General features: G+C 41.0%; 3 protein-coding genes and 2 long non-coding RNA genes across 7 annotated transcripts; 2 read left to right on the forward strand and 3 right to left on the reverse strand.

The window, feature by feature from the left end:
* The first annotated feature begins 30 nt into the window (after positions 1 to 30).
* LOC139664312 (keratin, type I cytoskeletal 19) lies at positions 31 to 3,584 on the forward strand. Its single transcript, XM_071543101.1, has 8 exons — positions 31 to 393; positions 651 to 733; positions 1,049 to 1,205; positions 1,406 to 1,567; positions 1,664 to 1,789; positions 1,937 to 2,489; positions 3,213 to 3,448; positions 3,555 to 3,584. Exons 1-8 carry the CDS (start codon positions 52 to 54, stop codon positions 3,582 to 3,584), a joined length of 1,689 nt encoding a protein of 562 aa, XP_071399202.1. The 5' UTR covers positions 31 to 51.
* Positions 3,585 to 6,249: 2,665 nt separating this feature from the next.
* soul5l (heme-binding protein soul5, like) lies at positions 6,250 to 10,404 on the reverse strand (the record flags this gene model as incomplete). The annotated part of the gene is made up of 9 exons (XM_071543102.1): positions 10,395 to 10,404; positions 9,970 to 10,000; positions 8,776 to 8,835; positions 8,605 to 8,686; positions 8,396 to 8,516; positions 8,174 to 8,313; positions 6,878 to 7,041; positions 6,438 to 6,571; positions 6,250 to 6,347 (listed from the first exon to the last, which is right to left on the reverse strand). Coding segments are annotated over exons 1-9 (840 nt in total), but the record flags the coding sequence as incomplete, so codon positions are not given.
* Positions 10,405 to 12,188: 1,784 nt separating this feature from the next.
* LOC139664316 (protein GPR108) lies at positions 12,189 to 21,624 on the reverse strand. Its single transcript, XM_071543106.1, has 18 exons — positions 21,024 to 21,624; positions 20,538 to 20,654; positions 18,802 to 18,852; positions 18,251 to 18,348; positions 18,063 to 18,145; positions 17,584 to 17,777; positions 17,405 to 17,467; positions 16,916 to 17,017; positions 16,608 to 16,741; positions 15,387 to 15,462; positions 14,882 to 14,955; positions 14,661 to 14,778; positions 14,432 to 14,562; positions 14,294 to 14,337; positions 14,149 to 14,198; positions 13,540 to 13,623; positions 12,820 to 12,941; positions 12,189 to 12,703 (listed from the first exon to the last, which is right to left on the reverse strand). The coding sequence occupies exons 1-18, from the start codon at positions 21,114 to 21,116 to the stop codon at positions 12,616 to 12,618; spliced, it is 1,722 nt and encodes a 573-aa protein (XP_071399207.1). The 5' UTR covers positions 21,117 to 21,624; the 3' UTR covers positions 12,189 to 12,615.
* A 2,125-nt stretch (positions 21,625 to 23,749) lies between these two features.
* On the forward strand, positions 23,750 to 24,808 carry LOC139664320 (uncharacterized). The gene is made up of 2 exons (XR_011696841.1): positions 23,750 to 24,111; positions 24,235 to 24,808. It is a non-coding gene; the product is annotated as an uncharacterized lncRNA (long non-coding RNA).
* LOC139664319 (uncharacterized) lies at positions 24,310 to 26,796 on the reverse strand. 3 transcript variants are annotated; one of them, XR_011696840.1, is made up of 4 exons: positions 26,686 to 26,767; positions 26,297 to 26,365; positions 25,516 to 25,789; positions 24,310 to 25,385 (listed from the first exon to the last, which is right to left on the reverse strand). It is a non-coding gene; the product is annotated as an uncharacterized lncRNA (long non-coding RNA). The 3 variants fall into 3 exon arrangements; XR_011696839.1 differs by having other exon boundaries at positions 26,297 to 26,433; positions 26,686 to 26,758; XR_011696838.1 differs by lacking the exon at positions 26,297 to 26,365 and having other exon boundaries at positions 26,686 to 26,796.
* Between the last annotated feature and the right edge of the window lie 1,179 nt (positions 26,797 to 27,975).

Below are 27,975 nucleotides of genomic sequence, written 5' to 3' on the forward strand. Positions count from 1 at the left end.
TTCGGGGTGGCGGGCGCAGGAGGAGGTGGGTTCAGTGTCACGTCCATCCACATGAGCTCCCTCGGTAGCGGAATTGGATTTGGAGGCGGGGTGGGTGCCGGTGCACAGTTTGGGTTCGGGGGATCCCGCAGCGGAGGCAGTGCGCTCAGGACGGGAGCTGGTGCCAGTGGGAGCGCCGGGATGGGCGGCGACGGGTCTCTCTGCGTTGTGGGAAATGAGAAAATGCACATGCGATCCTTGAACGACCGTCTTGCTGCATACATCGAGCAGGTGCGGATGCTGGAGGCCACCAACCGTGAGCTGGAGCAGCAGTTGAGAAGCATCACTTTCAACAAGGTCGTTCCACACGACTTGACCAAGTTTGACGCACAGATCAAACCGCTCAGACAACAGGTACGGTTATTTTACTTTTACTTAGTATTTACTTCCTAAGCAAATGAAAAAATTATCTCCAACAACCATTCAAAACTTAAACTCAAGTAGCTGTCCTCTAACCATTGCCTCTCCATGCGTAAAAGTATGGCAGCACCAGACTACTGTGACCAGGCAGTGTCTCAGCCCTGCTGCCTTTTTTCCAAACCTTCCCCAACAGACACAAACATCACACAAAACACTAAACACTGAATAAGCCGGTCTTTTTCTCTCTGCAGCTACTGGCTGTTATTCTTCAGCACGCACGCATTTCGTTGGAGATTGACAATGCCAAACTGGCAGCGGACGACTTCCGACTTAGGTATGTTTGGTGAAACTTCTAGGCATCTTATTGTTAAAACACCTTAACCTGAATCTGAAATATTTAGGCTACCTTCACCAGCTGTTTTCAAGCAACTCTGTGTATAAGCCGTGCGAAAAAGCTATCAAGCTGAAATATGGACACTTGTTTGATCACTTCTCTGTGTTTACGTTATTCTGTCACGTCCTCCCTTTAAAAACAAGTAACCGAAATGTTTTCATTAAACCAAATGACTACAGAAAAAAACAACTTACTTACTTACTTATTTACTTACTTATTTACTGTGTAAATAAGCGCTGTGCGTTTTGGCGATAGGTGGGAGACGGAGCTATCAATGCGCCAGACAGTGGAGGGAGACATCGCAGGACTCCGGGCTTTGCAACGAGACTATGACCTGGCCAATCAGGCGATGATGCAGGACCTGCAGTCTCTGACAGAGGAGTACATGGCCCTGAAGAAAAATCACCAACAGGTGCCAAACTACAAACCCTCTCCATGTTTAGATGTCCTCTTTCACACATGGATACACCTTTCTATCACTTGCTGTTTTCTCTCATTTTATTGCAGCACTTGACTTGTTTCAAGGTATCATTACAAATTGATACATGTCGGCCTGTTTTTCCACCACTTTTCCTCCACCCCGTCTCCCCTCAAACCTCACTCCTTCAACAGGAGCTATTATCTGTACGTGGAAACCTGATGGGTCACATTGACGTGAACGTACAGGCAGCTGAGAGCGCCAATCTGTCCCAGGTTCTGGCTGACATCAGAGCAGAATATGAGGCCGTTGTGGAACACAACAGACGCCAGGCCGAGGGCTGGTACATCAGACAGGTCAGTTTAAAACACAAATATAATGCACATGCCAGTGTTAACTATGACAATATAACAGAGTATGTGTTTGTGTGCATATGTGCCTGTGTATCTCAGGTGGAGATGAAGCAGGTAGAGTCAGCCCAGCTAGCTGAGACAGAAGTCAGTGAGACACATGAAGTGACAGATGGACGCAAACACTCACTTGTTCTACAGATGGAGCTGGAAGCTCTCCTCATGGGGGTGAGCTGCACCACAAACATATGCACTTATATGGAATGCAAACATACACACACACACACACAAGAATGCACTCACACATGAATTAAACAATATAGATTTTTATTCGCTCACTCTCTGTATCCTCTCCCTCCTGTTGTCTTTCTCCAGAATGAGAACCTGAAGGGCAGGCTTGCAGAAGTGGAGGCCCAGTACCAGCAACGCCTTCTAGGCATGAGTGGCCTGGTGGCTGGACTGGAGGGAGAGCTGTCCTCAGTCCACCAGGGTGTCACACAACAGGGCCAGGAGTACCAGAGGTTGCTGGACATCAAAAGCCGTCTTGAGATGGAGATCAACACCTACAAGCAGCTGCTAGAGGGGGCTGCCGTTGTTGGAGCTGGCATGGTCTCAATGCCAAGAGGTGAAGTCACCATGATGGCTTCAGGGGGAAGAGCAGGGGCCTCACTGATCATGAAACCCAGAAAAATCTCCACCTCATCCACTAGCTCTAGTGCAGCAGCCATGATGTCATCAAGTGGTGCCAGAGGAGCTGCAGTGATGTCAACACCAGGGGGAGGATCCACAGTCATCAAAACCAGTAAGACGGTCACCATCACAAGCAGCTCTAGTGATACAGCAGGTGCCACTGGTGCAGCAGGTGCACCTATGCCGACATCAAGAGGGGCTGCAAACATATCAACCACAGGAGCTAAGATGGAAGCAGGTATGGTAACCAGCATTACAAAGTTTTCCTTCTCCTCTTCCTCCTCTGATGGATCAGCCATAATGCCATCAGGTGGAGCTGCTGCAGCTGTAATGTCATCTAAAGGTGCAATGCCTGGTGGAGACCCCCCCATGATGCACTGTACTGTACTGTGCGTTTTTCTTTCTGAGGTTGTGTTATTGTGTTAGTTTCCCAGAAACCAAACTAAAGCATGATTCCTTTTTCATGAAATTAAATTTAATGAAATGGTTCATTGACCTGAGAAGAGTCTAAAAACCAGGCCTGAGTGGAATACTTGGTTTGGTTCCATTGGAATAGCAATGGCAGGAATGGCAGCAAATTATTGACAATAAATGCTACATCATTGGGAGACATAAGGATAACTGTAATGTATTCAAAATCTTAAGCAAAATCATCCTTCTTTAGAATAAAACATTAAGTACAGAAGCATTGATTCAAGGTGATTTGGCCAAGAATTATAAAACATGTCATGGTTTCCCCTGTGATTTTCATTTTGTTTGTAGACTGTTCCAAGTCAATATCAGATTAAAAACAGGAATTATCCTTTCAGCCAAGTGCAATGTAAAATGTTCTGCAGTAACAATCAAGACTGGCCATAGAATGAAGAATCTTTGTTAAATGTTTTAGGTTGACTGACTGCCTGAGTTTATTACCAGTATGATGATATGGATGGATAATGACTGTCTGATCTTTCTCCATCAGAAGCAGCCATGATGTCATCAGCAGAAGCTGCAGGGATGCCTGTCAGAGGAGGTGTGGTGGAAGGAGGCATGATGATGAAATCTAGTCACACAGAGTTTAGCAGCTCTGTGGAAAGCGTGGTGATATCAGGAGGTGAAACGGGTGCAGCTGGGGACTTTATGAAGGACGGAGACGTTATGATGTCTTCAGGTGATGCTATGTCATCAGAAGGGGGCACCATGTCTGGTGAGGCCATGGTGATTGATGAGGGTGCTGTCGTGATGTCATCAGGAGGTGGATCCATATCAGTGCTGTCTAGCAGCTCTGAGTTGAGCATTAGCTCTGGGGCTGTCCTGATGTCAGGTGAAGAAGTGTCATCTGGAGGTGCCATGACATCAGGTGGAGAAATTATGTCATCGGGAGATGCTGTGATGCCAGGTGGAGAGGCAGAGGGAGTTTCCATGTCGATGCAGTCTAGCAGTTCTGAGTTTCACTCCTCATCATCTTGCTATGATGGTCCCATGATGCCAGATGGAGACATGATGGTGTCAGGTGGAGAGGCAGGGGAAGCTACTGTGTCACTGCAGTCTAGTAGCTCTGAGTTCAACTCATCTTCTGGCTCTGATGGCACCGTGAGATCAGGTGAAGGAGTGATGTCATTGGGAGGAACCATGATGTCAACAGGAGATGCCGTGATTGCAAGTGGCGACATGTTGTCAGCAGCAGAAGAGTCCATATCTATGCAGTTTAGCAGTTCTTGAGGAGGTATGATCTCATCATGTGGTGACGGGATGGTGTCTGTGCCTAGCAGCTCCTAAAAAAAAAAGCTCAGAGTACAAGAATGTTTTGCAATATCCAAATATATTTTTAAAGATAAACCATTCATCCTCTTTATTGTGTTATGTCCCCTCTTCTGTCTCTGTCCTCCAGGCACTCTCTCCAGCGGTGAGGTGACTGTGATGGCCATGAAGTGATTGCCCTCTCTGCTCTTCACTGGCCCAACACACACTCCTCTACACATAGTGTGTCATCTACAACCATACTTCACCAATTTAGATACAGATAACAACCATGGTTGATCTTTTATCAAATAATATTGAACCTTCACTGGAAAAGATTGTCTGACTTTGGGATCTTTGTCTCGGTTTACCTTCATTGCCACTGTCATATGCTAACTGTTTTCTGTGCCATGAAGTGGATAACTGTTGGTGACTCATAAAAAGACAGAGTTAAGAAAGTAATCAGTTAAATACAGATATCAATTTAAGAAAATGCTTAGGCAGGAAAGCATGAAATACGTAGGTCAGCATTTGAAAAGTTTGTCTCTTGGTTACTCCAGTCCAATGCCACCAAAAACACAATGAACCCACAACAAGAGTTTGTTATGGTATTTTATTACACCTTCCTTAGAACATGTAGCTCAGAAACACATAGATAAAGAATCTCTATTATTAATTGATCTAATTGTTGTAGCATTGGTTAGCATCAGACATGGTTCTTTGGGATCTTTGGGGCAATTCTAGCACATATACTGTACATCTAGATTGGACTCTAGCCTTGACAGGCCACATGATAGCTTAGCAAGATGCCTTCAGACCTGCATCTCGCCAAGACTATGAATTAACATGAGGGATCAGTTTCAGATTGTCTTTCTCAGTATAAATATAGCCTTACGTTAAATACTGTCTCTGGAAACATCTTACGGTTAAGGTTTTATTAGGTTATTAAGGTTAGGATTGAGAATTAATTTAGAGCCCAATGTTTTCTACTATGTGTAAAAAACAGATGGGTTAACAGAATGTGGGTAAACATGAAATAACATGGAACTCAGAGGTTTAGGGAAAAATGTTTTACATATTTGATATTTGGGTGATTTTGTAGCGTGGGAAAAAAACAAAATTCAGGGCAGTGTGTAAGTTTATGTGTGTGAAATTGTACACAGCTGTCTTATAATAAACTGAATGTTGGGTCATCTTGTCATTAATGTCTGAAATGTTTTGGTCTTATACCAAAAGAATCCTTCTAAATGCTTATATTTTGTCATTTATAATTGACTGTTGTGTGAGGCCCATTGTGATTAAAAGCCCAAAATATTTATTGCAGGGTTTTGTTGCCTAGTTATCAATATATAACTAAAAAATAAGTACACATAAATACTGAGAGATTAAAATGTTGCATAACACATAAGGACAATGGTTCATGTATGGATGGAAACAGTTTCAAGAATCGCTAAATACAGCATCCAACTCCATTAACAAGAGTCGGTATTACACAGAGAATAAAGACAGTCCTCTGCTATAATACTGTGGTTAATCCCAACATACGTTTTGCTAATCAATTATGTACAGACTTCCATTAAAATCCCATTAGTTGTCTCTGGAGTTGAGATCCCTCCTGGCGGCATCTCTCCCTTTCTTCCGAGTTAGCTGGATGAGTCAATTAACACAATAATCCTAACTATCTAACTAATACATATATCTTACTTAATTCTATAATGTAACTGTATGATACCTTTAGAATGACAAAATGGATAGCCGTAATATTTTGTGTTTGCTGATACTATGAGCTGCAGGTGCATAGCTGTGATAGAACGTGTAGTTAAACACTTAAGTGCCACTAGGAAGAGGGGGTGAAATACACATGAATAGAGAGGCGAGGCTAGGCTGGGGGACACCAGGTCATACACACACACACACACACACACACACACACACGCATACACGCACACACAAGGAAGAGAAGAGCATGTTCATCTCACATTTTTCTTGCGGTCACACACATTCACTCATCTTTCTGTCACATCCCTCTCTCCCTCTGTATCCTTTCTATTTCGATTCCATGTTAATGTACCTGGAATGGGTGGATAAAACCATGGTGACGGTTGCTAATGAGTGTCAACTGGCTCAACCACAGGGTCGCTGTCAGCTTGTGTATCCAGAGAGCTGTGTGCTGTGTTGTTCCAGAGGGCGACATCAGCCTGGGGGTCCAGGGCGGGGCTCGCCGGCACGGGATCGGACGAGTTGGTTGTCGGTTCCACCGGGACCTGGGCGGAGGTGGGGGGGTTGCTGAACGTGGCCTCGGGCGGTAAGTGGGACGAGGTGCTAGCGGGAGTGTGAGACGGGGAGGGGGAGGGTGCGTTGGAGGGCGTCTGTGAGGAAGAATTGGACGGCGTGTATGAGGACATGTTGGACGGCGTGAGCGAGGGCGAGTCGGAGAGCGTGTGCGGGGGAGAGTCAGGCGGCGTGTCGGTGGGAGAGTCGGTCACAGTCTGTGTGGGCGTGGGTGTGTGCGCAGGGGTGGGCTCCTGAGGGTCGGTGCAAACGGGCTCCCCCTCGGCCACATACCACACCTCGTTGTGCCTGTTCAGCAGCTTCAGGGGACTACACACACACACACACACACACACACACACACACACACACACACACACACACACACACACACACACACACACACACACACACACACACACACACACACACACACACACACAAATACAAAACAGTTAGGAGTGATATGTGTGTATATGTAATCTGTCATTACTGTGATTTAATTAAAACATTTGTGGTTTGCTGAGCTCTTCCCTCAGGTATTTTACCGTCTCTTTCCAAAAGTCATAGAACACCCAAGTGTGTGTGTGTTTGTTTTGTATGTGCATGAGTCTGTGGATGTTTAAGTGAGTATACCTGTCATAGCCTACTCCATAGTGGTAGGTGCGGTTGCAGGGAGCGTGTACTCTCTCCAGTTCTTTAGTCAGCAGGTGGGCGTGTAGCCTGGAGGTGACTGACAGCATCCAGCCTCCATAGCTCCTCACATAAACATCCATGTCTGGCATCTCTGTGAAATACAGCTGTGCAGGAGAGACAGACGCAGCATTAGCAGTCATATATACTGCAGACATATCCTCCACTACAGTAGACACCACAGAGAGAAAAGTCCAATGCACATGCAACACAGTAGAAATACTGTATATTCCCTATGAATGTGTTAACACACTCTAGATATATGCAGAATGCTAAACATTTCCATGTCTATAATCAGTGTAAGATTCAGAACTTGATCAATTAGCGTTTGTTTTATCCAACATATCACTGTTGTTGGGTGAAAATGTCACATTTCTAAAACAAAAAAAAAGCCTTGTTTTTTAGCTTGATGACCATGCATTTTTGAGTTTATCTAATTGGTCTTGAAAAGGTTTAACCCAAAGGTTATAGAATTTCCCCCCCCATTGAGGAACAGTTTAAGTTAAAACATGAAAATCACCAAAACTGGAGTTACGAGTTTTAGACAATCACAGGAAAATATTTAAGATTCAATTTACTAACTGCAAAGTTATCTGACACCATTTGAATTGCGCTGATGTGGTAAACTCCACCTAGCTGGTACCTATCTGCTAAAAAAGAAGAGGAGAAATACTATTTGAACCAGATCTGATAGGATTAGAAAAACCACAGATAGGTAAATCGTTAAAACTTAAAACTCCATTAGACCTGCTGCTAACTTTGAATTTAGCATACTCAGAAAGCTTCCAGAGAATACTGTGCGGATATCTAGATCATATGGACCACCTAAGATGTATAGGATGAAATTAGACCAGATTGTACAGATGCACAGAACTCAGATCTACATTTAGACATTTTCGAGGTGTGTTGCTGTGCGAATAATTAAAGGGTGAAAAAGAGAGAGCGCAGCAGCACTGATACCTGCGTGAGCGAGCACTATCTTGATCTCTAAACTGCTGAGTGAGAACAGCACTGCACTGAGCAATATATATCCATCAATGCTCTCTATTGATCTTAAGGCAAAAATCTGCGATCAAATTACTACACAATCGAATTATACAAAGATACTAGGGAGATGTAAAAACATTTGAGCTTGTGACAGCAGTTAAGAAAAACTCACCAACTCCATCTTGTATTCCCTCGTCTCTTTTCTCCCTCCCACCATTCCCTACGTACATATTGGGCTGGCCCGTCACTCACCTTGTCATTGGTGGGTGTGGGCGGCTTGTCCTGATAGGCTGCAGGGAGTGGGAAGTTGAGAGTGTAGATAGCTGGCTCCCACATCTTGGTCTCCTCAGGGATCTTGACCAGGACAGGGGCAGTCATCTCCATCTGGATGCCTGCCGAAAGACACACACACAGTAACACACAAAACAAACATGCTTGATCAATATTGATTTTCTCCACCCATCCTGTCCTTACCTCCTTCATTGGCTCCAGTGATGTACTGGAAAAGTCTCCTGAAGGCCATGGCTGCACCCACTCCCATAAAATATGCTTCGGCATCTGTTGACACCCAGCGGGTCGGGCTGTAGTGTCGCACCTGGACACACACACACACACACACACACAGAGGAAGGGAGAGATAGCAATATTGTAGGTAAAAGATGAGACACGTTAGGGTCACTCACCTCATATTCATCTGTTTTGCAGATCAGCTCATACTCCAGGCACTCCTTTGATTCAGTGCAAAAGCTGGTGTTGGAACTTGGTCTATAGGACAGAGTGATGGTGAAATTACTTTCCATTCACTCCCTCTCTCTGAAATTCCTATTCTCTCTCTCTCATAGAGGTCAACTTACCCTACACCGCCTTCAGCTGAAACCACCAGAGCCAACACCGCCAAGACTGAGATGAACGCCCTGAGGATGGAGACACACATCCATACAAATCATATACCTTCATTTAAACTACATTTACAACTACCATAAAGCCAAAAAATAACCAAATAGATTAAAAGAGAGAAAACAAAAAGGGCCCTGTTCTGCATCAATCTATTCACACTAAGGCAAGCTTCTTAGTAGAAGGGCATTCTCATTTCTAACTGAGTGTATGGAACAATCAGGAAACATTTTGTCTGGGTATATAGAGTAAAAAATAAAAAAATAAATAAGAATAAAACCTTAAAATCGGATCAACACATCATAAGGCTACAGTATAATGGAGATAAATTGGAGTGATGTTTGCTGTAGGTTTTGTGGCGTCATCTCTAATATGGGCTGCAGTCCATACTATGGCCTAGGACTCACACACAGACTTTGCATAAATTGGGAGGATTGCAGATTTAGAGGTTTATGCGTCTGTGTGTGTATGTGCGCGCAAAGTGTGGTGCATTCAAGTGTTGGCACTGCGGAGATGAAGTGGGACACATTATCCTCTCCTTTCAGAGCGACGCGAGAGGAGAGAGAGAGAGAGAGAGAGAGATTCTGCTGCATCATCATGCTCGACCTTTTCAAAAGCAAAGGCGTTTTGAGGTCAGACAGAATCAGCGGTCAATGGCTCATTACATCTTCTTGATAATAACCGAGACTCCTGTCTACTTTGCAACGGCCTAAGTTAGCCTACTAATACCCGAAATAGGCCTAAGCAACCCGTGAACCAATTAGCGAAATATAAAAACGATTGAAGGACGAGATGACTCAGTTTAAGGTGGGAGACAACCAGCTCAGTCATATAAGCAGCTGTTGTAGAGCTTCTGTAAATGTTATGGGAGCCTGTTAATACTGGCTGCATCATTAAACCATTCTAAGATGATTGAATAAAAAGGTCAAAGACATTTCCCGCATGCACACACAACTGATCAGCAGCAATACAAAAAATAAACTTTACCTGTCCATTTAGACTGTAATAACGATGCAGAGAAGTCGCTTTTAATAGCTGGATCAGAGCATATCCTATAGTCAAACAACTATGAATATATTTCTCGTATAATATTTCTATGATTTTTGTTGAAAGACAATAACTTTCACTAACAGACTACAGCATAAGCTACTCACATTGTCCCGGTGCCGTATGCGTCCTTTCCACCTGCAAGGAGACCGCAGGGAAGAGTGTGTATGGAGAGACTGCAGGGAGACTGCAGTGTGGCGCGCCGGCGGATTTACTGCAGACTGCAGTGAGAAGGCTCCGTCTGCAACTCGAGAGAGGGGGTGTGGCGAGAGGCTGCAACCAAACTACATGTGATCCGCTTCTAGTCAGTTCATCAACAGCGCTGCAGTAGCAGGTATGAACTGTGGTCAAGCATCCACCCTGTACGCCCTATCCGAAATCCAAACACACGCGGATGGGTCATGTAAAAGGGTCATGCTGCTCTTGATAGAATAGAAGAAGATAGAAGAATTGTTGCTATGTAGCTGTGTCATATGGTCTGTTTGCAGCGATTGTGCACATTAGAGCAAAATAGAGTTGTATTTTGACTTACCATGGGACATGAATGTTGCACAAAGTGTAAGTAAAGCTGTTACAAGCAAGGCTAAATGAAATGGAAATCTGGAGTGGGATGGTGCCTGCTAAGGACAAGCAGTGCAGACTTGAAGTGGCCACATGCTCATACCTCAGATACAGAAGTAATCAATGACAGTGTTATGTGTGAAGAATGGAGCCTTTGTCACTTGAGAGGGTGTGGCATGAGGTGGCATGGTTTGAGTCCTGGACAACAGGAGCCTTATGAATCCAATGTCAGCATTAGAATAGCTAGATGATCAGGAGGGAGGAGGAGGCTTGGTGGTAGTGGAGCATGGCTTCCTCTGTTGCTAATAATAAGGATGCAAATGGATGTTCCCACTATAGTGCAAGTGTTAAATAGAACATCCAACACACACACACGCACACACACGCACGCACACACGCACACACACACGCACACACACACGCACACACACACCTTAACACAGCTGAAAGACAAATCACTGCTTCAAGACACATATACACACATAACAGCTTCATTGTGTACCTTCTCAAAACACCAGCTTTATTTTAACAGTTCACACAGACATCAAACAGCCCTCCATAGCAAGCACAGAACTGGCAGACCTGTCTCCAATCAAGTCCACTGGTTTATTATCTGTTTGCTCCAGCTTTTCCAGCTACAGTACAAAGCCTAGAGACAATGTGTGTCTCTAAACTCTGCGTAGATCTGTTATTCCTGTAGAGGAGTGTCTGTGGTTAGATCTCAGTAGTCTTTCCTTGATTCCTCCCCTTTACCCTCCCCTCCATCTAAAAAAGGAATCAAAAAATCTCATTGAAACTGAACCTGTGCCAGTACTGTCTGAAAGCCTCTATGCAATTGTTATCAAAGTGTAATGTGGCCTCCCCCATAATCAACCGTCTTCCTCTGTAAATTATTTACAAATGCCCATCTGCCTCATTGCACACATTTCTGACCATTCACAACCAATAAACCATCAATAATGAATAAAATAAGCTTAACATCAACAGCAAAAGGTAAAACCAAAAGCAGACAAATGCAAAAAATTATCATTTAGGTCACTTCTCTTCAGCCCTGCTTGGCACACCGTGGCAAAAAAGAAAAGCCGTAAATGAACACTCTAGGGCCAAGGGCTACTCCACTGCTCTGGTTATTTGAGAGACTAATCAAATAAATTGTGTTTATTCATCAAGAGGTCCACATATAATAATCTGAACTGAATTCACAGAGTTGGAGATGACCTCAACCACGAAAAGCGCTAAATTACAGCAGTGGTCCATGTGACAGGCCAGGAGGAACTCCTATGCCTCTCAAATGAAACAATAATACTGAAATATAACATATTTCAATATGCAAGTGAATATATTGAAATATACTGCCTCTTAAATATATATATTTCAATATACAAGTCAAATACGTAAGAAATAAAGCAACAGATATATGCGGTGATGGAAGTCGTATGATCAAGGTTGACCAATGGGACATTACTGACCCCTGAATAGCGGGAAGGGGAAACAAGAAACAACATGTACGATTGTTGTCTTGATTCCACATATAAAGTGATTAGCCTATTACCTGAGTATGGGCTATTGTTTGACCACTCCAAGGGAAAACAAGGGTTGTGTTCAGATCTTGTGGTGTCTCTCTCTCATACGAATAGCACACACATATACTCACACCACACACAAAAAAAAGGTACAGCTAAGAAGCTTGCAGAAGTACCGTTTAAATAGCCAATATAAACACACCAAAAGCAAGTCTTCTCTAAAATGATCATTATCTTTGGAGAGAGAGCGAGAGAGCGAGAGCGAGAGCGAGAGCGAGAGAGAGAGAGAGAGAGAGAGAGAGAGAGAGAGAGAGAGAGAGAGAGAGAGAGAGAGAGAGAAAGAGGGAGAGAAAGAAAGAGAGAAAAATATCAGAGCCCCCTTCCATTCTATCCTGGACCTTTCCATCCATCCATGTTGCGGGAGCCCCTCTCCTCCTGAAATAAACCATTCTGAGTCTCTGGGTGGAGTGTTCCAGGAAATGGAGAGCAAGTCCAACAAGTTTTTTTTTTTTTGCATAGCCAGACAGTGGGCACTACCACTGCAACCACTTAAAGAGTTTCAAAGGAAAGCTGTTACTGGGGTGGGGAGCCTTGGTCCGTGTGCACCCCTTCATACCAGCTGGCCTGGGGATGTTTAGTGGGTCCCTCCCAAAAGATGCAGCTTCACGCTCACAAGGTGGACTCTTTCTGGCGCTCACGTCCGTTAGACGTCTTCTTGACTTTAGAGATTCCCTCCAATGCACCTGACTCAGTCACTCTGGACACAAGGAGAAAGGGAGAGGGAGCAACAGTTTATTTTAGGTGAAATGCCCTCTTTCAACTTTTATGAAATGAGAGGTGTGGATGCACTCCGCACTGAGTGTGTATGCTTACACTTCATCCATCTCGACGTCCTCCTCATCCTGGGGAAGCTGCAGGTAGGGGTTATTGGACGCTGGTCGGAACTTGTAGCCAGTCAACACGAAAAAGATCAGAGTAGACACCTCCACCAGAAACTGAAGAGGCAGAGAGGAGTGGAGAGGAGATGGGCCTCTGATTTAATCAAAATGCAGTGTAGCCCGCAACATTTTCTCCTTCAAGTAATGCCAATATCTTGCCAAAACTCTGGGGACCAAACTGTGTTCTTGACAGCTTGCTCTGATTTAAATGTGCAAAGTAATGAAAGCCTTTAACTTAATAATGTGTTCTCAGTCATCATATTGGTGTGCATACAAGTGAAAATTTCAACTGACTATACCCAATCACTTCTGAGAAAGACTTGGAAATGTGTTTATATCATCATACAGAAAAACACACATTAGAAATCTGACCGGGTACAGTTAAGTCTGTCAATGAGGGAGGTGGAATAATTATGACATATATCAAATCTGATTTTCTATCACTCAATTTCTGTTCTCACAAGAAATAAAAAGATAATTAGATAAAATAATTAACACACTGAATAAAACGTGACATCTCTAAAGGGTACTGTGACAGCAACCTTTTCCATTTGTGTGATATTGCAGATTAAGGGGCGGCACATATTTTGCCTTCGCCTTTCTTCTTTGAGAAATGAAGTCAGTATGTTATTGTGTGATGTTGATGTCTTCTTACCTCATAGCACCACTGCCACTGGAAAGGCATAGTCACCTTGAGCAGAATGGCTATGATCCTCGTAAAGTAGATATAACACACAATCTAGAAAAAATAAATAAAATAAATAAAGATGACAATAGCAGCAGTTGGATGCTTGATATGATGCAGTGTTTAATCAAGATTGAATCTTCCCAGGCTAGTGAGGCTGACTTTGTGACCAGTTCTAATTTCAGTTCAGTTTATTATTATCAGACACCTGTCACTAGAGTGCAAGTATCTCAGTTTCAAAAAGGACATATTTGAGTTTGTTTTGGAGGCTTTTGCGCTGGCTCTGATGCATTGACTCTGTTGAATGATACTGGAACCTGTAGTGACCTTACCAAATGTTGCACTGCAGCTTAATAATCAGTTATAATCAGAGGGCATGATACCACATACCACAAAAAATATATAGTTTGGAGAAAAAAAAATCATGCAAGATCATAATTAAATATGTACAATCTGAGGAGCTTCAATGCAGCAAGCTATCAAAATTGTGCCAGGCTTTTTCAAATTTTACTGGTCAGATCCTGCAGAAGGATGGTCAGGGAAAGAAGAAAAGTACAGCAGAGCCTAACTTATACTTACCATCACATAGTAATGCCGGAAGAGCTTGAGCTTCTCCAAGTTCATGGCAGCTGAAGGAGAGATGGATCAAAAATAAATAAAACAACTACAAACTCTGCAGCTCATAAAGCTTATTGGTCATGACTGATTACTGCAGGCTTCTCACCTTTGCCGTCAGTGCTGGAGGCCTCTTGTAGGTGACGGATAGACCTATTAGCACAGTTACAGCATGTTAAAGAAATACAAATGCACATGCACTTCAAAATTTATTCACTGACGGGTGCACATGCACACGCATACTGACCAGACAACCGGGAAAAGGATGGCTCCACAGCAGATGAGGTCAACCAGAAAGAGGATCTCCTTCCAGAGAGCGTACTCACTGGAACCTTCCTCTGTAGACTCAATGATGATGTAGGCTACGTTAGCAAGGACCTGGAGGGGAACAGGCGAGTGGGTCACCAAAACAAATTCCATGAGTATAAATAATCACACATACTTACTCTCTCGCACACACAAACACACATACACACCTGTAGAGGGATGACAATCATGAAGATCTTCTTTTCCTTGTCAGACAGGATGTATTTAACGAAAGCCCAGCCAGTGCCGATCAGTGCCAGCGTGATGAACAGGAGAGCGCCCTTAAGCCTGGAAAGTATATGAATACAAACTCATGTACAAGTTACACATGTTGCACACAATGAACATTTTAATAATGGTAAACTTCCAATGTCTGCGCAGTTCCACTTACAGATGTGTGATATAATACATGACGGCCCAGCCTTCAATAGGATGGCCCTCTGTGTTGATGAAGTGATAGTTGATCTGAGAGGCAAAAGGGAGAGATTGCACTTAGAGAACTGTTGTTGTCCTCCAAAACACTTGGAGCTGCAGGTGGTCCTATATGAATGTGTGACAAACCAAAAATGCATAAAAAGCAGAACAGAACAGATACGGAATAATCTGTTGTTGCAAGAGGCTAGGTGATGCAGATTTAAGTGTGACATCACAAAGACCAGGAGAAGATGTGATTTTGAAATTTCAAAGACCAGGAAATGAAGACAGAACTGTGACATCAAATGAATGGAGACAGTAGATATAAATGTGACACCACAAAAAGACAAAGAATTTAGGTATAGTGAGAGCACAATTAACACAGAATGTAGCCATAACTGTGACATCAAAAAGAAGCGGAATACGAACATTAAAGATTATAGAACAGACCATAGCCTGCTTTGTGCTGTTGGTGTACTCACACTATGGAAGACCAAAGAGATGGACTTGGTGAAGGCCAGGGCTGCCATCAGCCAGTGGATCTTAAACACACTGTACCTGCAAACAAGAACCCAGGGAACATGTTAAACAAAACTGTGTACTAGTGTTGCATTGGTATCTTTTAAGTTCACAATACTCAAGGTTCTATATGATCTTTGGTTTTGGGGCCAAAGTCTGGAGAGTATAAGGTGTATCAAACAAAAGTGTGTCACACTCACAGCAGAGCAAGGGTAGAGACTTTCTTTCCCTAGGGACACTTTTGGCCCTGTGTTTGGCTCTGTGTAGTAATTTGTAGGGCATTTTGGGATTTTGGATTTGACATTTTACCAACTGAATGAGAAAACAGAAAATATTTTCCAGAATGTCAAAGACTCACTGCACTGTTCTATTGATGCCCAGCAGCTTTTATGGTCCAACGACCATTTAAGCTAGGGCTGAACGATTTTGAAAAAATATCTAATTCCAATTATTTTGACTGCAATTGCAATATGATTTGCGATATTAGAGGGAATGATAATTTTTACATCATTATTCTCATTTTCATTGAAAAACGTATTAAAAATGATTATGGTGTGATTTTTGCGGGGATCTGTACCAAACAAAGATGTTTTCTTAAGTCTGTAGAATATGATGTGTAGGCCAGGACATTTCTGCAGCACGACAATATTTAATTTAAAATGCTATTTTGACACACATTTCACCTTTAACAAATATTGCGCCTCCTGCGATTTGGAAATTGCAATAGGCCATATTGCGATTTCGATAAAATTTTGATTAATTGTTCAGCCCTAATTTAACCATCCCCTGACACTCGCCAAATCAAAGAGGAAACACGCATGACAATCATTCAGGAAAAGTTAGTCATGTAGCTTAAATAATATGGCAAATATTCTTGTACCTATATACAGTATTTTCCCACTTCTTTGACTTTGGCAAGACTTTTTCATTTTTTTTTTAATTTATACTTATCACTTATTTTATTGTACTTGGATAAGAAAATATAAAATCTCTATTTTTTTCTGAGATTAACATTATACTGGTCACTATTTGTTGCTACCGTAACCTATAAAAATATTCAAAATCACAACATAAACTTAAGTGATTCGGCTCTCAGTGCATGTTGAACTGAGGGAGCAGTAGGAATGTGCTGGAACTGCACCATTGTACTCCTACCACACAAGCCCACGTGCATGCATGTGTACCTGTGCTTCATGAGTGTGTACACCCAGACCATGGCAGCTGTGAAGAAGACTCCAGCCATGCAAATGTAAAGACGGGAAAGGGGAATTTCTGCTGCAGACAGGTAGCCACCGGGATTCCTCTCTGTTACTTCCACCTGCAGAGGACACATTCAGGTTAGCAAACACACACACACACACACACACACACACACACACACACAAACACAAACACAAACACAAACACAAACACAAACACACACACACACACACACACACACACACACACACACACACACACATATATATGTACAGAAAGACATTCAACTTACACTGAAAGAGTAGGGCAAGTTGTACCCAGGATACATGTTTTGACAGTAGTGGAAGTTCAGGTTGTACAGACCCTCAGCCAGCAAGCCAACCATCATGTGGAACTGTGGAAGAGGGAGAGACCAAAAGCAAGTGAATGTAAATCTCAACCAAATGACACTGTTTCATTCCCTTCTTAAACACCATCACTATACTGATCTACTGATAGGAGAAATCAATGCAATGGATGGTTGCTGTTCAAATCCAAAGCTGTTAGATCAGAGTTTAGGAGGGATTTTTCTCTTTTCTAAGCCCCTCTGGAATGGAGGTCATTCAGACAAGTGAAATGTTAAAATGACTTAAATTCTTTTAAACGAGGGACCAGATTTACATCAAAATATGCATGCAGATGTTTGTTCAATGGGGGTCTGAACTTGTATTTTTCAACTTAAAAAATTATGCCTTGAATATGTATGAACATCAGAAATATTGTTTAAGATTGGTGTACTCACGCTGAAGTTGTAGGAGCCATTAATTTTGTCCAGAGCTAAACTCAGATGGTTGGTCTTCCCCAGCTAGAGGCAAGTATAGATCAGAAATTGATTTCATGAGTATATCACACACACACACACACACACACACACACACACAAACACAAACACAAACACAAACATACACACACACCTCTCACCTGGAATACGTTGTCCTCCACTTTCTTAACGCCTTCTACTGGAGGTTCTGGCTGTAATTTGCCATCTGCCGTTTTGTCCTTCGCTGTTTTGTCATCCCCTGATTCTTTGAGCTCTTCTGGCTTAGCAGCAGGACCTGGTTCTGGTCCTGGTTTATCAGCAGGACCAGGAGCACTCTCCCTAATCTTCCTCACATCTAAAGGACACAAACAACCAGATAACCATCATGTCCTTTGGCTTTAACAAAATGGCCATGAGCTAAAATCTGTATGTACAGTGATAAACCAAGAAGGCTCTGACACCATTATAATGAGTGGAAATCTAGGAACAGAGCAGCATTTTTAGCAAATGGCAGATATGAGTTACAAAATTATTCCATCAATTCATTCTGGTTCTTATGTAAGAAATGGAGGAAGTAATGTACAGTCAACAAATCATTGGTATGATTTTATAACAGCTATGAGGTATGAGTGGCACTGACCTTTGTCTTTGGGAGGCGACACCTTTGTCCAAGGCTTTGCTGTCAAGACGTTGTCTTGTACACCGAAAGATGTCACGCTGACACTACACAAACAGACACACACACAGTTAAAAAGTCAACCTAAGCATCAGGCTGTCAATGCAATGTATATGCTTTCTCACTTGACAGCGGCGTGCAAATATACACACCTGAGGTTTTTGATATCAATGATAAAAAGGATGACAGGCTCGTTGTTGGGTGTCTGAGTCGGAGTGACACTGAGTGGGCATTTCTCGGTCTCCTCTGCCTGGAGGAAAAACATTCACAACCAACAAAGTCACTCAAAATCACAAGTTTCAACAGTCCAGTCCCCGGTGGAAAGACATTACAGATGCGCTAGTGTTTCATATGTTTTTCATACACTTAGTTTGTTTTTAAGAAAAAAAAATAGATTAAAATCGTAAATCAGGTGTAGGTGTGAAAAAATCAGAGATTTTATTTTTAGGCCATATCGCCCAGCCCTAGTCCAGTCATATCTCACCTCTACATCCATCCTTATTTATCAGTAATCTGATGTATCAATGTTTAACCCTACATCACCTGATCACCTTAGTTCCATTCTTGACATTAAATAACATAAAATTACATATATGACATTAGTTTTCCATGACTGCATAACTGTCACACTATTAGTAAAGCCTCTATGTCTGAGCCTCATAATCTGTGAAGCACAGAGATATTTAGAATGTGATGTACTTACTGTGTAAGACAGGACTCCACTCACACGAGACTTGGAAAGACTGAAACCAACCTAGGGAAAGAGTTTTGAGTATGGTTAATCAATGGACTATGTTCATAAAGCACACCATTTCCCTGGATGAGATCGGTAACTCTTTGTGGCCCATCCAGTGACAAATGTATCATATGCAGTATTAAATCTAGTTCGATGTGATCATGGTGTGAATTAAATCTGAGGCTCCATTTACAAAAGAAATTTCCACTGGGGATCTTATGGCCACTATGAAAAAGCATCAAGGTCACGGTATTAAACGGCTCATCCTTCTAGCTAACATGCAAATTAGCTTCCTAGTTTATGATCACTGTGTTTGGCATGGCAGCTAGCTTGCTGGTAAGCTTAGTCAGTTAGCCTGACATCACTTACCTGCTGTTGGAAACATTTTTGTATTATCAGGATTTTTGTAAGATAGTCCATTAATAGTCAAATATAAATTAATTTATTTTAATCAATATATGAATTGAATATGAATTAATATGAATTATCTTTCCCCAATTAAAAATAACTATGTTCAAATGTTATTACACTGTACTTGAAATTTGTGAAAGTTATCCATAGTAAATTGTGTCTCGTGCCACAAAATTGTAATGTCTGAGCTAAATTCCTCCATGCCAGGATTTGATACCAGGCTAATTACTATATCTTACTTCCAAGCCATTCTGTTCCCTCCACTCATGCCCTCACTCCCCATTGCCAGAATTGCATAATGGCATTAGAATGATTATGAATTGATAAAGTCATAAAAATGTTGTGGTCTGATTAGAGCTGCAACGATTAATCGATTAGTTGTCAACTATTAAATTAATCGCCAACTATTTTGATAATCGATTAATCGGTTTGAGTAATTAAAAAAAAAAAGTCAAAATTCTCTGATTCCAGCTTCTTAAATGTGAATATTTTCTGGTTTCTTTACTCCTCTATGACAGTAAACTGAATATCTTTGGGTTGTGGACAAAACAAGACATTTGAGGACGTCATCTTGGGCTTTGGGAAAGACTGATCGACATTTTTCACCATTTTCTGACATTTTATAGACCAAACTACTAATCGATCGAGAAAATAATCGACAATGAAAATAATCGTTAGTTGCAGCCCTAGGTCTGATGCTGAGCCCTTTTGTATGTATCTCCCATAATTGATGCTGAAGTGCTGCTGGCTAGGCAGTGGTAAGCAGAAGCAGGTAAGATCTTAAGATAATACCTATTTCATACTATAATGCTATACTACTGTCAAATTTTATCAGCCTACTTACAACCAACAGGTGATGACAAAATTTACATGTTGCTGTTTTTTAAGACTACTTTGAGTTAAGGAACTGATAGCCACATGTCACACTATGATGTCAGTAGCATATTACCTAGGCTTGTTTGGGCTTTCAGTTTACTTTGCATTCATCTTTCTGCTGACTGTTGTTGCGTCCTTACACAGTTTGCAAAATACACATTTTCTCAATCTATTAAAAAGCACATGTATTGTTTAAAAATAGATTATCCAAAGATAAAAAAAAACAACGTGTTGGGTCACTTACTAGCAATATGAATCTCAAATTTAATTAATTCCACTAAAAGGGTAGCAGAGACCACCCTTGTCTGAAAGCAGGCGGAGAACTTCAGTGAAGTTACACTCCCTAAATACACATGCAGGTCTACCCCTGCCGCACACACACACACACACACACACACACACACACACACACTTACAGGGAACTTATTGTAGTCCACCACGTCTTGGAGGCGCAGAGAATGCAGGTTGACATCCAGAGTCCCGTTGGCGTAGAAACCAAAAGTATTGAGGTGGACGACAAACCGGGTTTCATTCTGGGAAGGAGAGAATGTAAAACTACTAGTAAAGCAACGCAAATGCATAAGTCAAGTAGAAAAAAAGAATGATCATAAAGAATGGTCAGCTAAATTACGAAATTGGTCAGAAATGCCACGTATGGCCGTTTATCAATTTTACCGTTGTCATGACATATGGCACCATTTTTAATACCATTTTCTAACACTGTAGATTCTCTCTCTCACACTCACTCACACACACACACACACACACACACACACACACACACACACACACACACACACACACACACTTAGGACTTATTACAAATGCCTCCTGGTGAACCACCACAGCCAGAAATAACGTTACCTAGCTCACTTAATGTTAGTTAATGTTCGTCATCTTACATTGAGGGTGAGTTGGTGTATCCTTGCATTGCATCCAGCCAACAGGAGTAAAAATCCAGCCACAACCAAACCCGTGCTATTTGTCACAGCCATCACCAGCACCCAACTTGCTAACTGCGTGAATCTGCCAACGTTAGCGACCAACAATCCTGCCAAATGTTAGCTAGCAACCCAGCTAACACTAGCTAGCAATATCTATCGATAGCTCGCGAGTTACAGTAATGTTAATCTTTGAACTCAGTGTAGCGGTTTTCTAAATTACTTTCGTATTATCAATTCAGAACCATCTGTATGGTAACATCTATGATTTTTCTGTTTTCCAATTCTTTTGTGCTTTCATTGCGCAGGGAGTGAGCTAGCTGGTAGCTGGCAAGATCTCGCTTCCTGGTCTAGTATCAAGAGTAACCAAGGTGCAGCCAACGACGACAGTCGCTTACACGTTCACAATAATGCCAAAGTTCCGCAACCATTAAACATACGAATGGATTTGATACAAGCGGCGATGCAGTACAACAGAACAAAAGCGCAACAAGTGAATTACAAAAGCTTTGAATAAACGATCTTTAAATAAACTATCCAGCGAATTTGTTGATTTCCTGTCAACCAATTGAGTTGTTTACTTCCGCAGAATCTGACTTAACCTTCTACTAATTGTCCTAGAACTCGTCACGTGGCGCAGAGTTTCCGGCTAGCAACGTCCACGTCACATGAACCATTAAGGTTGCCATGTCACGGAGAAATCAAGCAATCTAAGATCTCAAAACAAGCCCAAAACAAGCAACATGTTTTTAATACATGCAAAGCCATCGTCTTTGCTGTAGGTCACACAGGATGAGATTTTCAGGCAGAATTTATCCTCAGAACACCATCACTCATATTATACTGTAGAATTTAACTGCTGTACGTATTGTAAGTCACTCATGAGAACCTCAAATACCTAAAATGTGAAATATAGCCTATATGCAGCGGTGGAAGAAGTATTCTGATCCTCTACTTAAGTAAAAGTACCAATGTAGCAATGTAAAAATACTCCATTACAAGTAAAATCCTGCATGAAAAATCCTACTTAAATAAAAGTACATAAGTATTAGCAGCAAAATATAGCTAAAGTATTAAAGTAAAAGTAGTGGTTTGGTCCCTCTGATTGATATTTTATTATATATGACATCATTAGATTATTAATACTGAAGCATCAGTGTGTAAGCAGCATGTTACTGTTGTAGCTGCTGGAGGTGGAGCTAGTTTGAACTACTTTATATACAGTTAGCTAGTTTAGTCCAGTGGTTCCCAACCTAGGGGTCGGGCCCCTCCAAAGGGTCACCAGATAAATCTGAGGGGTCATGAGAGGAGGAAAGAAGAAAAAACACACACATCTGTTTTCAGTTTTTGGGCTTTTTCTCTAATCTTTGATTTTTGCTGAAATATTGGATCATTTCAACATTTATTGAAATTAAACCATGTAAGGTTTAGAGGGAAAAATCACTATTTGGTGGAGCTGTTAACAACTCATAGACATCTGAAATGTGACCCCGACTACACACTGCTTTTTGTGAGACGTCAAAAGCCAAAAAGGTTGAAACCACTGGTTTAATCTTTAACAATGTGTTGTATTTTAAAAGCTTGTTATATTATCCATTGTGTCAAATCTCCATCTAAAAAGTAACTAAAGCTGTCAAATAAATGTAGTGGAGTAGAAAGTACAATATTTCCCTCTGAAATGTAGTGGAGTGGAAGTATAAAGTAGCATCAAATGGAAATACTCAAGTAATGTACAAGTATCTCAAAATTGTACTTAAGTACAGTACTTGAGTAAATGTACTTAGTTACTTTCCATCACTGCCTATATGTCAGTGTAATCAGCAAACATACTTTACCAGGCTTTACTTTCCAAATGATTTTCCTTTTGAAATGAAATATGCAAACAGAAGATAACAGAAGCCACTGTGAACCTGTGTGCAGCTTGTGACCAGCATCTTGCTTTCTTTTTTCCCTCTGAGAACTCAAATATGAACGATGCATGGTTTGATGTGTTCCATATCTTTCAACCTCCATGTAGAGTCACCTGCTGAGAAAGTCTGGGAACACATACCTTCAAAATGGTATCAGCTATGGCTCTGTAACTCATTTATTTTCTGTATGCTAGACTAGTGGTTCTCAACGTGGGGCCCGGGGACCACCAGGGGTCCTTGAGGGGGTCCCCAGCAAGCAGATGAATTATTAAACTTCACCATTATGTCATTTAGAAAAAGTTAACACAAATAGAGAATTAGAGAATGCAGAAGAATGACTGTTTTGATCATAGTTTTCATAGTTTTGATCATCTCTCTGCCTATAATACAGATGGTCATGGAATTCTGGACAAAATCATATCTGACGATAAAAATGTTTGGGTTCGAGAGACAAAATGTCATCAAATGGGGGTCCGTGGCCCTAATGTGGACTAAATTAGGGTCCTTGATATGAAAAAAGTTGAGAATCACTGCGCTAGACCAAGTTCTTTTTTTTCTTCTTTTTTTTTTGACAGTCCACATTTAGGTATATTAATATATGTTCTCAAATAGTTTGACTTGTAGATGGAAATAAGCCTTTTTTTATTTTATTTATTCTTAATTTATTCACTAGGGGACAACAGGGATGGAAAACAAAGTGGTGGAAAAAAAAGAGTTGGAAATAATTATCTTTTATGTTTTATTATTATTATTTTACATGAGTAAATGTTACATGAGTGATGTTTTCTGTATTTTCATCAGTACAGACCTATTTTTAGTCTATTATCACTGTGTAATCAAGCAATACCCTGGCAATACCAGGAAAAGAGTCCTACTGTACTGAAATTGTTTTATTTGATGTAATTTCTGTAGAGCTAAGTTATGAGGAAATTAGTGTTGAATTTCAAGTATGTGTATTGTATAAGAGTCAGTTACATTGGAGTCTATAAAACATGATTTAGCTTCACTTCACTGTTCAAATTTCACACTAACACACTCACAAAATGAGACTTAAAACCTATATCAGTCAACACACTTGAACAGAGACATAATTAACTATTCTGAGGCTGTTATTTTGATATATACCTTCATCTACCAGTGTGGGAGAAGGTATGACGGGAATATTTAACACCAAGAGCGGCCAGAGTGAAATTCAACATTAGTCCCGGATTTTAGTTAATCAGTTAAAAAAAAACACAAAAAAAACAGGAAACAACAACAAGGAAAACAGAAAATGTCAGTCAGGTACATTCAGCTTCGCATTCACACTTTTCCCAGTTATGGAACAGAATCATTGATTTGTTTCAATTGAATCATTTTTAATGACAAATGATATCTCACTTCCCCTGAAACAACAAAATACATGACCAGATATTAAACAAATTTTGAGCAATTTTCAAGAATGCCACTTCAATGCTCTCCCTGCTTTCTCCTGTCTTAATCTAATCTGTAAAGCAAACTATCTTATACATCAGCAGTGGAAACCTGGTGGTCTAGGTGTGCTTTCCAGTGCCAGTGAGGACCTAACCTGCATGCATTACAAATACAGTAAGTTTTGCTAGCTGCCATGATTTGTCAACTCAGACATGGTGTCATATCAATCCCTGGCTCCAGTTGAAGCTGCTGAAACCAGGCAGCACTATAGACACTGGTAGACATGAATGGTGGCCTAGAAAACATGTAGCTCTCAAAGACTGGATTTGATAGATCATAATGTGATACACTGGCACACAGTGAGCATATAAAAATAACTTGGCTCATCAAATCAGATAAAAAAAAAGACAGAGAAAAAATAAATGTCTAACAAAATGTCATTATTGCTCAGTGATAGGGCTGCAACCAACGATTATTTTCATTGTCGATTAATCTGTCGATTATTTTCTCGATTAATCGATTAGTTGTTTGGTCTATAAAATGTCAGTTTACTGTCATAGAGGAGTAAAGAAACCAGAAAATATTCACATTTAAGAAGCTGGAATCAGAGAATTTTGACTTATTTTCTTAAAAAATTACTCAAACCGATTAATCGATTATCAAAATAGTTGGCGATTAATTTAATAGTTGACAACTAATCGATTAATCGTTGCAGCTCTACTCAGTGATGTTTAAAAATCAGAGTCAAAGATATAAAATGTATAAAGTGTATTCCCTACCAGTCCCCCCATATGTTACAAGGAATATTAAAACATTTTGTTGTAACTTTGGGATTATTTGGTGACTTTCATATTAAGTGGCCCGCCAATACTACCCCCGCTGATTGTAGGAGCGAAGACAACACTTCCACTCTGAGCAGTGATTGTGACACTGGCAGGAGGCAAAGCAGGTGAGGAGGTGGAAGGTGGAGGAGGAAGATTTTGCTCAGCTGCTTTTCCCTCTGAGGATGAAAGACAGAGACACAGAGACAATGTAAATGGAGCTTGTGCAGAAATTAGTAAGAAGAGATAAATGACAGTTGTACAAAGTTGAAGCAGTTTTTAACAGCCTCACACCTCCAAGAACTGCACCTGTATATGCTGTCCTTAACTTCTCTGCAGTGTTGTTGTTGCCCATCTTCTTCAGGACGTCAATAGTGACGGTCACAGCCCCGTCTTCATGGTATCTTTTCACCATCTTTTCTACTATGTCCTGCCGGGGTACATTCTCAGTATGGCTCGCAGGAATGGCTTGATATCCGCCCAACTTTAAATTGTTGAGGTACCACGTAAACCTTTTCAACTCTTCATTACGTAGATCATCCAGAGTGTCCAGGAGCAGTTGTTGAACATCCATTTCAGATCACTGAATAGGTAAAGGAGGGGAAATAAGCTTTCAATGTCCAGATTAATCACTTTTGTGTGGCAACAAACACACATGACAAAGGTTAGTGCACACAGAAAAGACAAACCCCCCAATATCCAACACAAAAGGTATTGGGGTCAATGTTAGACAGTTAGGCTACTGAAGGTATATGTGGAAATCAGTTACACTACATGAGGGTTGTAGTTACATAGACATAGAATAGAAAATATTCAGATCAAGGTATAATAGAACATTTCCTGAGTTTAGGATCATAAGGTTTTATCTGGGTGGAGTGCAGTTCTGAGATATGGAGCATCAAAGGTTTGACATATAACAGCTGACAAAACTGTGTCAAACCCAAAAGGTTATAAAAACAAAACAAAACACCACACAGGCATAAAGTATCATTCAAATATCATGAATATGCGGATAACTAAATTTTGCTTTAAAAAAAAAAAAAAAAAGTCAAACAGAACCATATAATAATATAATAGATTTATAACTAACTTGGAGTCGTGTGGACTTGGAGTTGTAGGCTTGAGTTTAGCACTGTGAGATAGGGCTATAGGCTAATGGCTGTAGAGACAGACAGACCGTAAACAATAAGGATAGGCAGGAGGGCAGCCATCACAAGCCCATTCAACCTGTCAGATGTTGGAAACAGATGTAATAACATACAAAACGTATAATCTTAGACCAGTCAATAAGAAAATCACCGCAGAAATACAGGCCTATACAGCATAATTACAACATATGCGCTATCGGTTGCATAAGCTATACATCGCTGTCGTAGCCGATCTAGATTAAGTCCGCGACCCAGATGTTCAACAGTGGGCTATAACACAACACATCCAAGGTCATCCTATTTGTAAGCATCATTATGCAAAATGTCTTACCTCACTACCAATAATTAAGTAATCGACCCGTAAGATCGTCGTCGCGGAAAAACTTGCAGCAACAATACTTTCGATTTCAAACTTCCTCATGGTCTAACAGGAAGTTTGTCAACACACAGCAGCAGATGTGACTGCCCACATGTTCAACACCTGGATCATCCAGGATGATAGGGGCCACCACAGAAGAAGAGACAGACAATTTGATACATAGATAGATAGATAGACAGATAAATAGATAGATAGATAGATAGATAGATAGATAGACCTGGTTTAGCCCAAAGACATTGCATCTCTTGCGTAGCCTAATGAAAGGGACATTTTTCTGGAGAACTAAAGCATGAAATTGAGATTCAATTAATTTATCCTGTATCATTGAAAAATATTGGTCCTTTAAATTGTCTTTCTGACTGACCCGTATAGAGCTGAGCAGATTAGGGGAGGGGAGGTTTAAAATAGGTTTAAAACTAGCTATTTTTCTTCTTTTTTTACCAGGGGCAAAAGAATTGTGAAACTATATTTGTTACTTACTGAAGAGAGATGTAGCACTTAACAATATAGGACTTAAAAGCTATTTCAAATGTTACAAAACCTTGACTGTTCCATTCTTGCTCCCCTACTTTTTAATTTCTGCCCTCTCCATGTATCTTAGTCTCTTACACACTCCACACACTAATAGAACTGGTGCTGGTTTTGGCAGTGAAATGATACCACCTGGTTATGGATCACAAGGTCAAAATCTAAAGTGAAGTCTCTTGAAAGAATGGTGTCTATCTAAAAAATATAGGGTGTTGCCAAAGGTCACTGAACACGACAACAATGTGTACATTTGTTGACTGAAGGACCAACACTGGGACCAGTATTCTTTTGGCTGGAGCCTGACAAGCTGCATTCATTCACACATCAAAAAGCAGTGTATAGCATCTCAGCGCACCGGAGTTGGAGGGAATTTTGTCTGCTGGATCATTTTGAGATCAGTGTCTTGAGACGGCATGCGGACCAGAAGTTATGTAAATACTGTATATGCACATCCACTGGTTGTAAATATGTAGAACATCCCTTTATAAATAGGAAGATAATAAAAAAAAGTACAAAAAAGTGTGTATAGAAAGGACACTTTACCGTGTATCATGGTAATTTCTGTGAGGATGTTTAAGATGACTGCCATAGAATTTTGATAATAATGTTGTGTAAAAGAGCATTATTTTCATACAATTGTCACTGGATTGTTCATGCCTTTTCCATGGTAACAGAGTGTTCTGAACTCAAAAGTTATATAGTAGCCCGTGTGTG

The sequence above is a fragment of the Centroberyx affinis genome, unplaced genomic scaffold (genome assembly GCF_046629955.1).
Source record: "Centroberyx affinis isolate AG114_WGS23_722 - 3 ecotype Tasmania unplaced genomic scaffold, CSIRO-AGI_Caff_v1 ptg004222l_1, whole genome shotgun sequence".
NCBI classification, from domain to species: Eukaryota; Metazoa; Chordata; class Actinopteri; order Beryciformes; family Berycidae; genus Centroberyx; species Centroberyx affinis.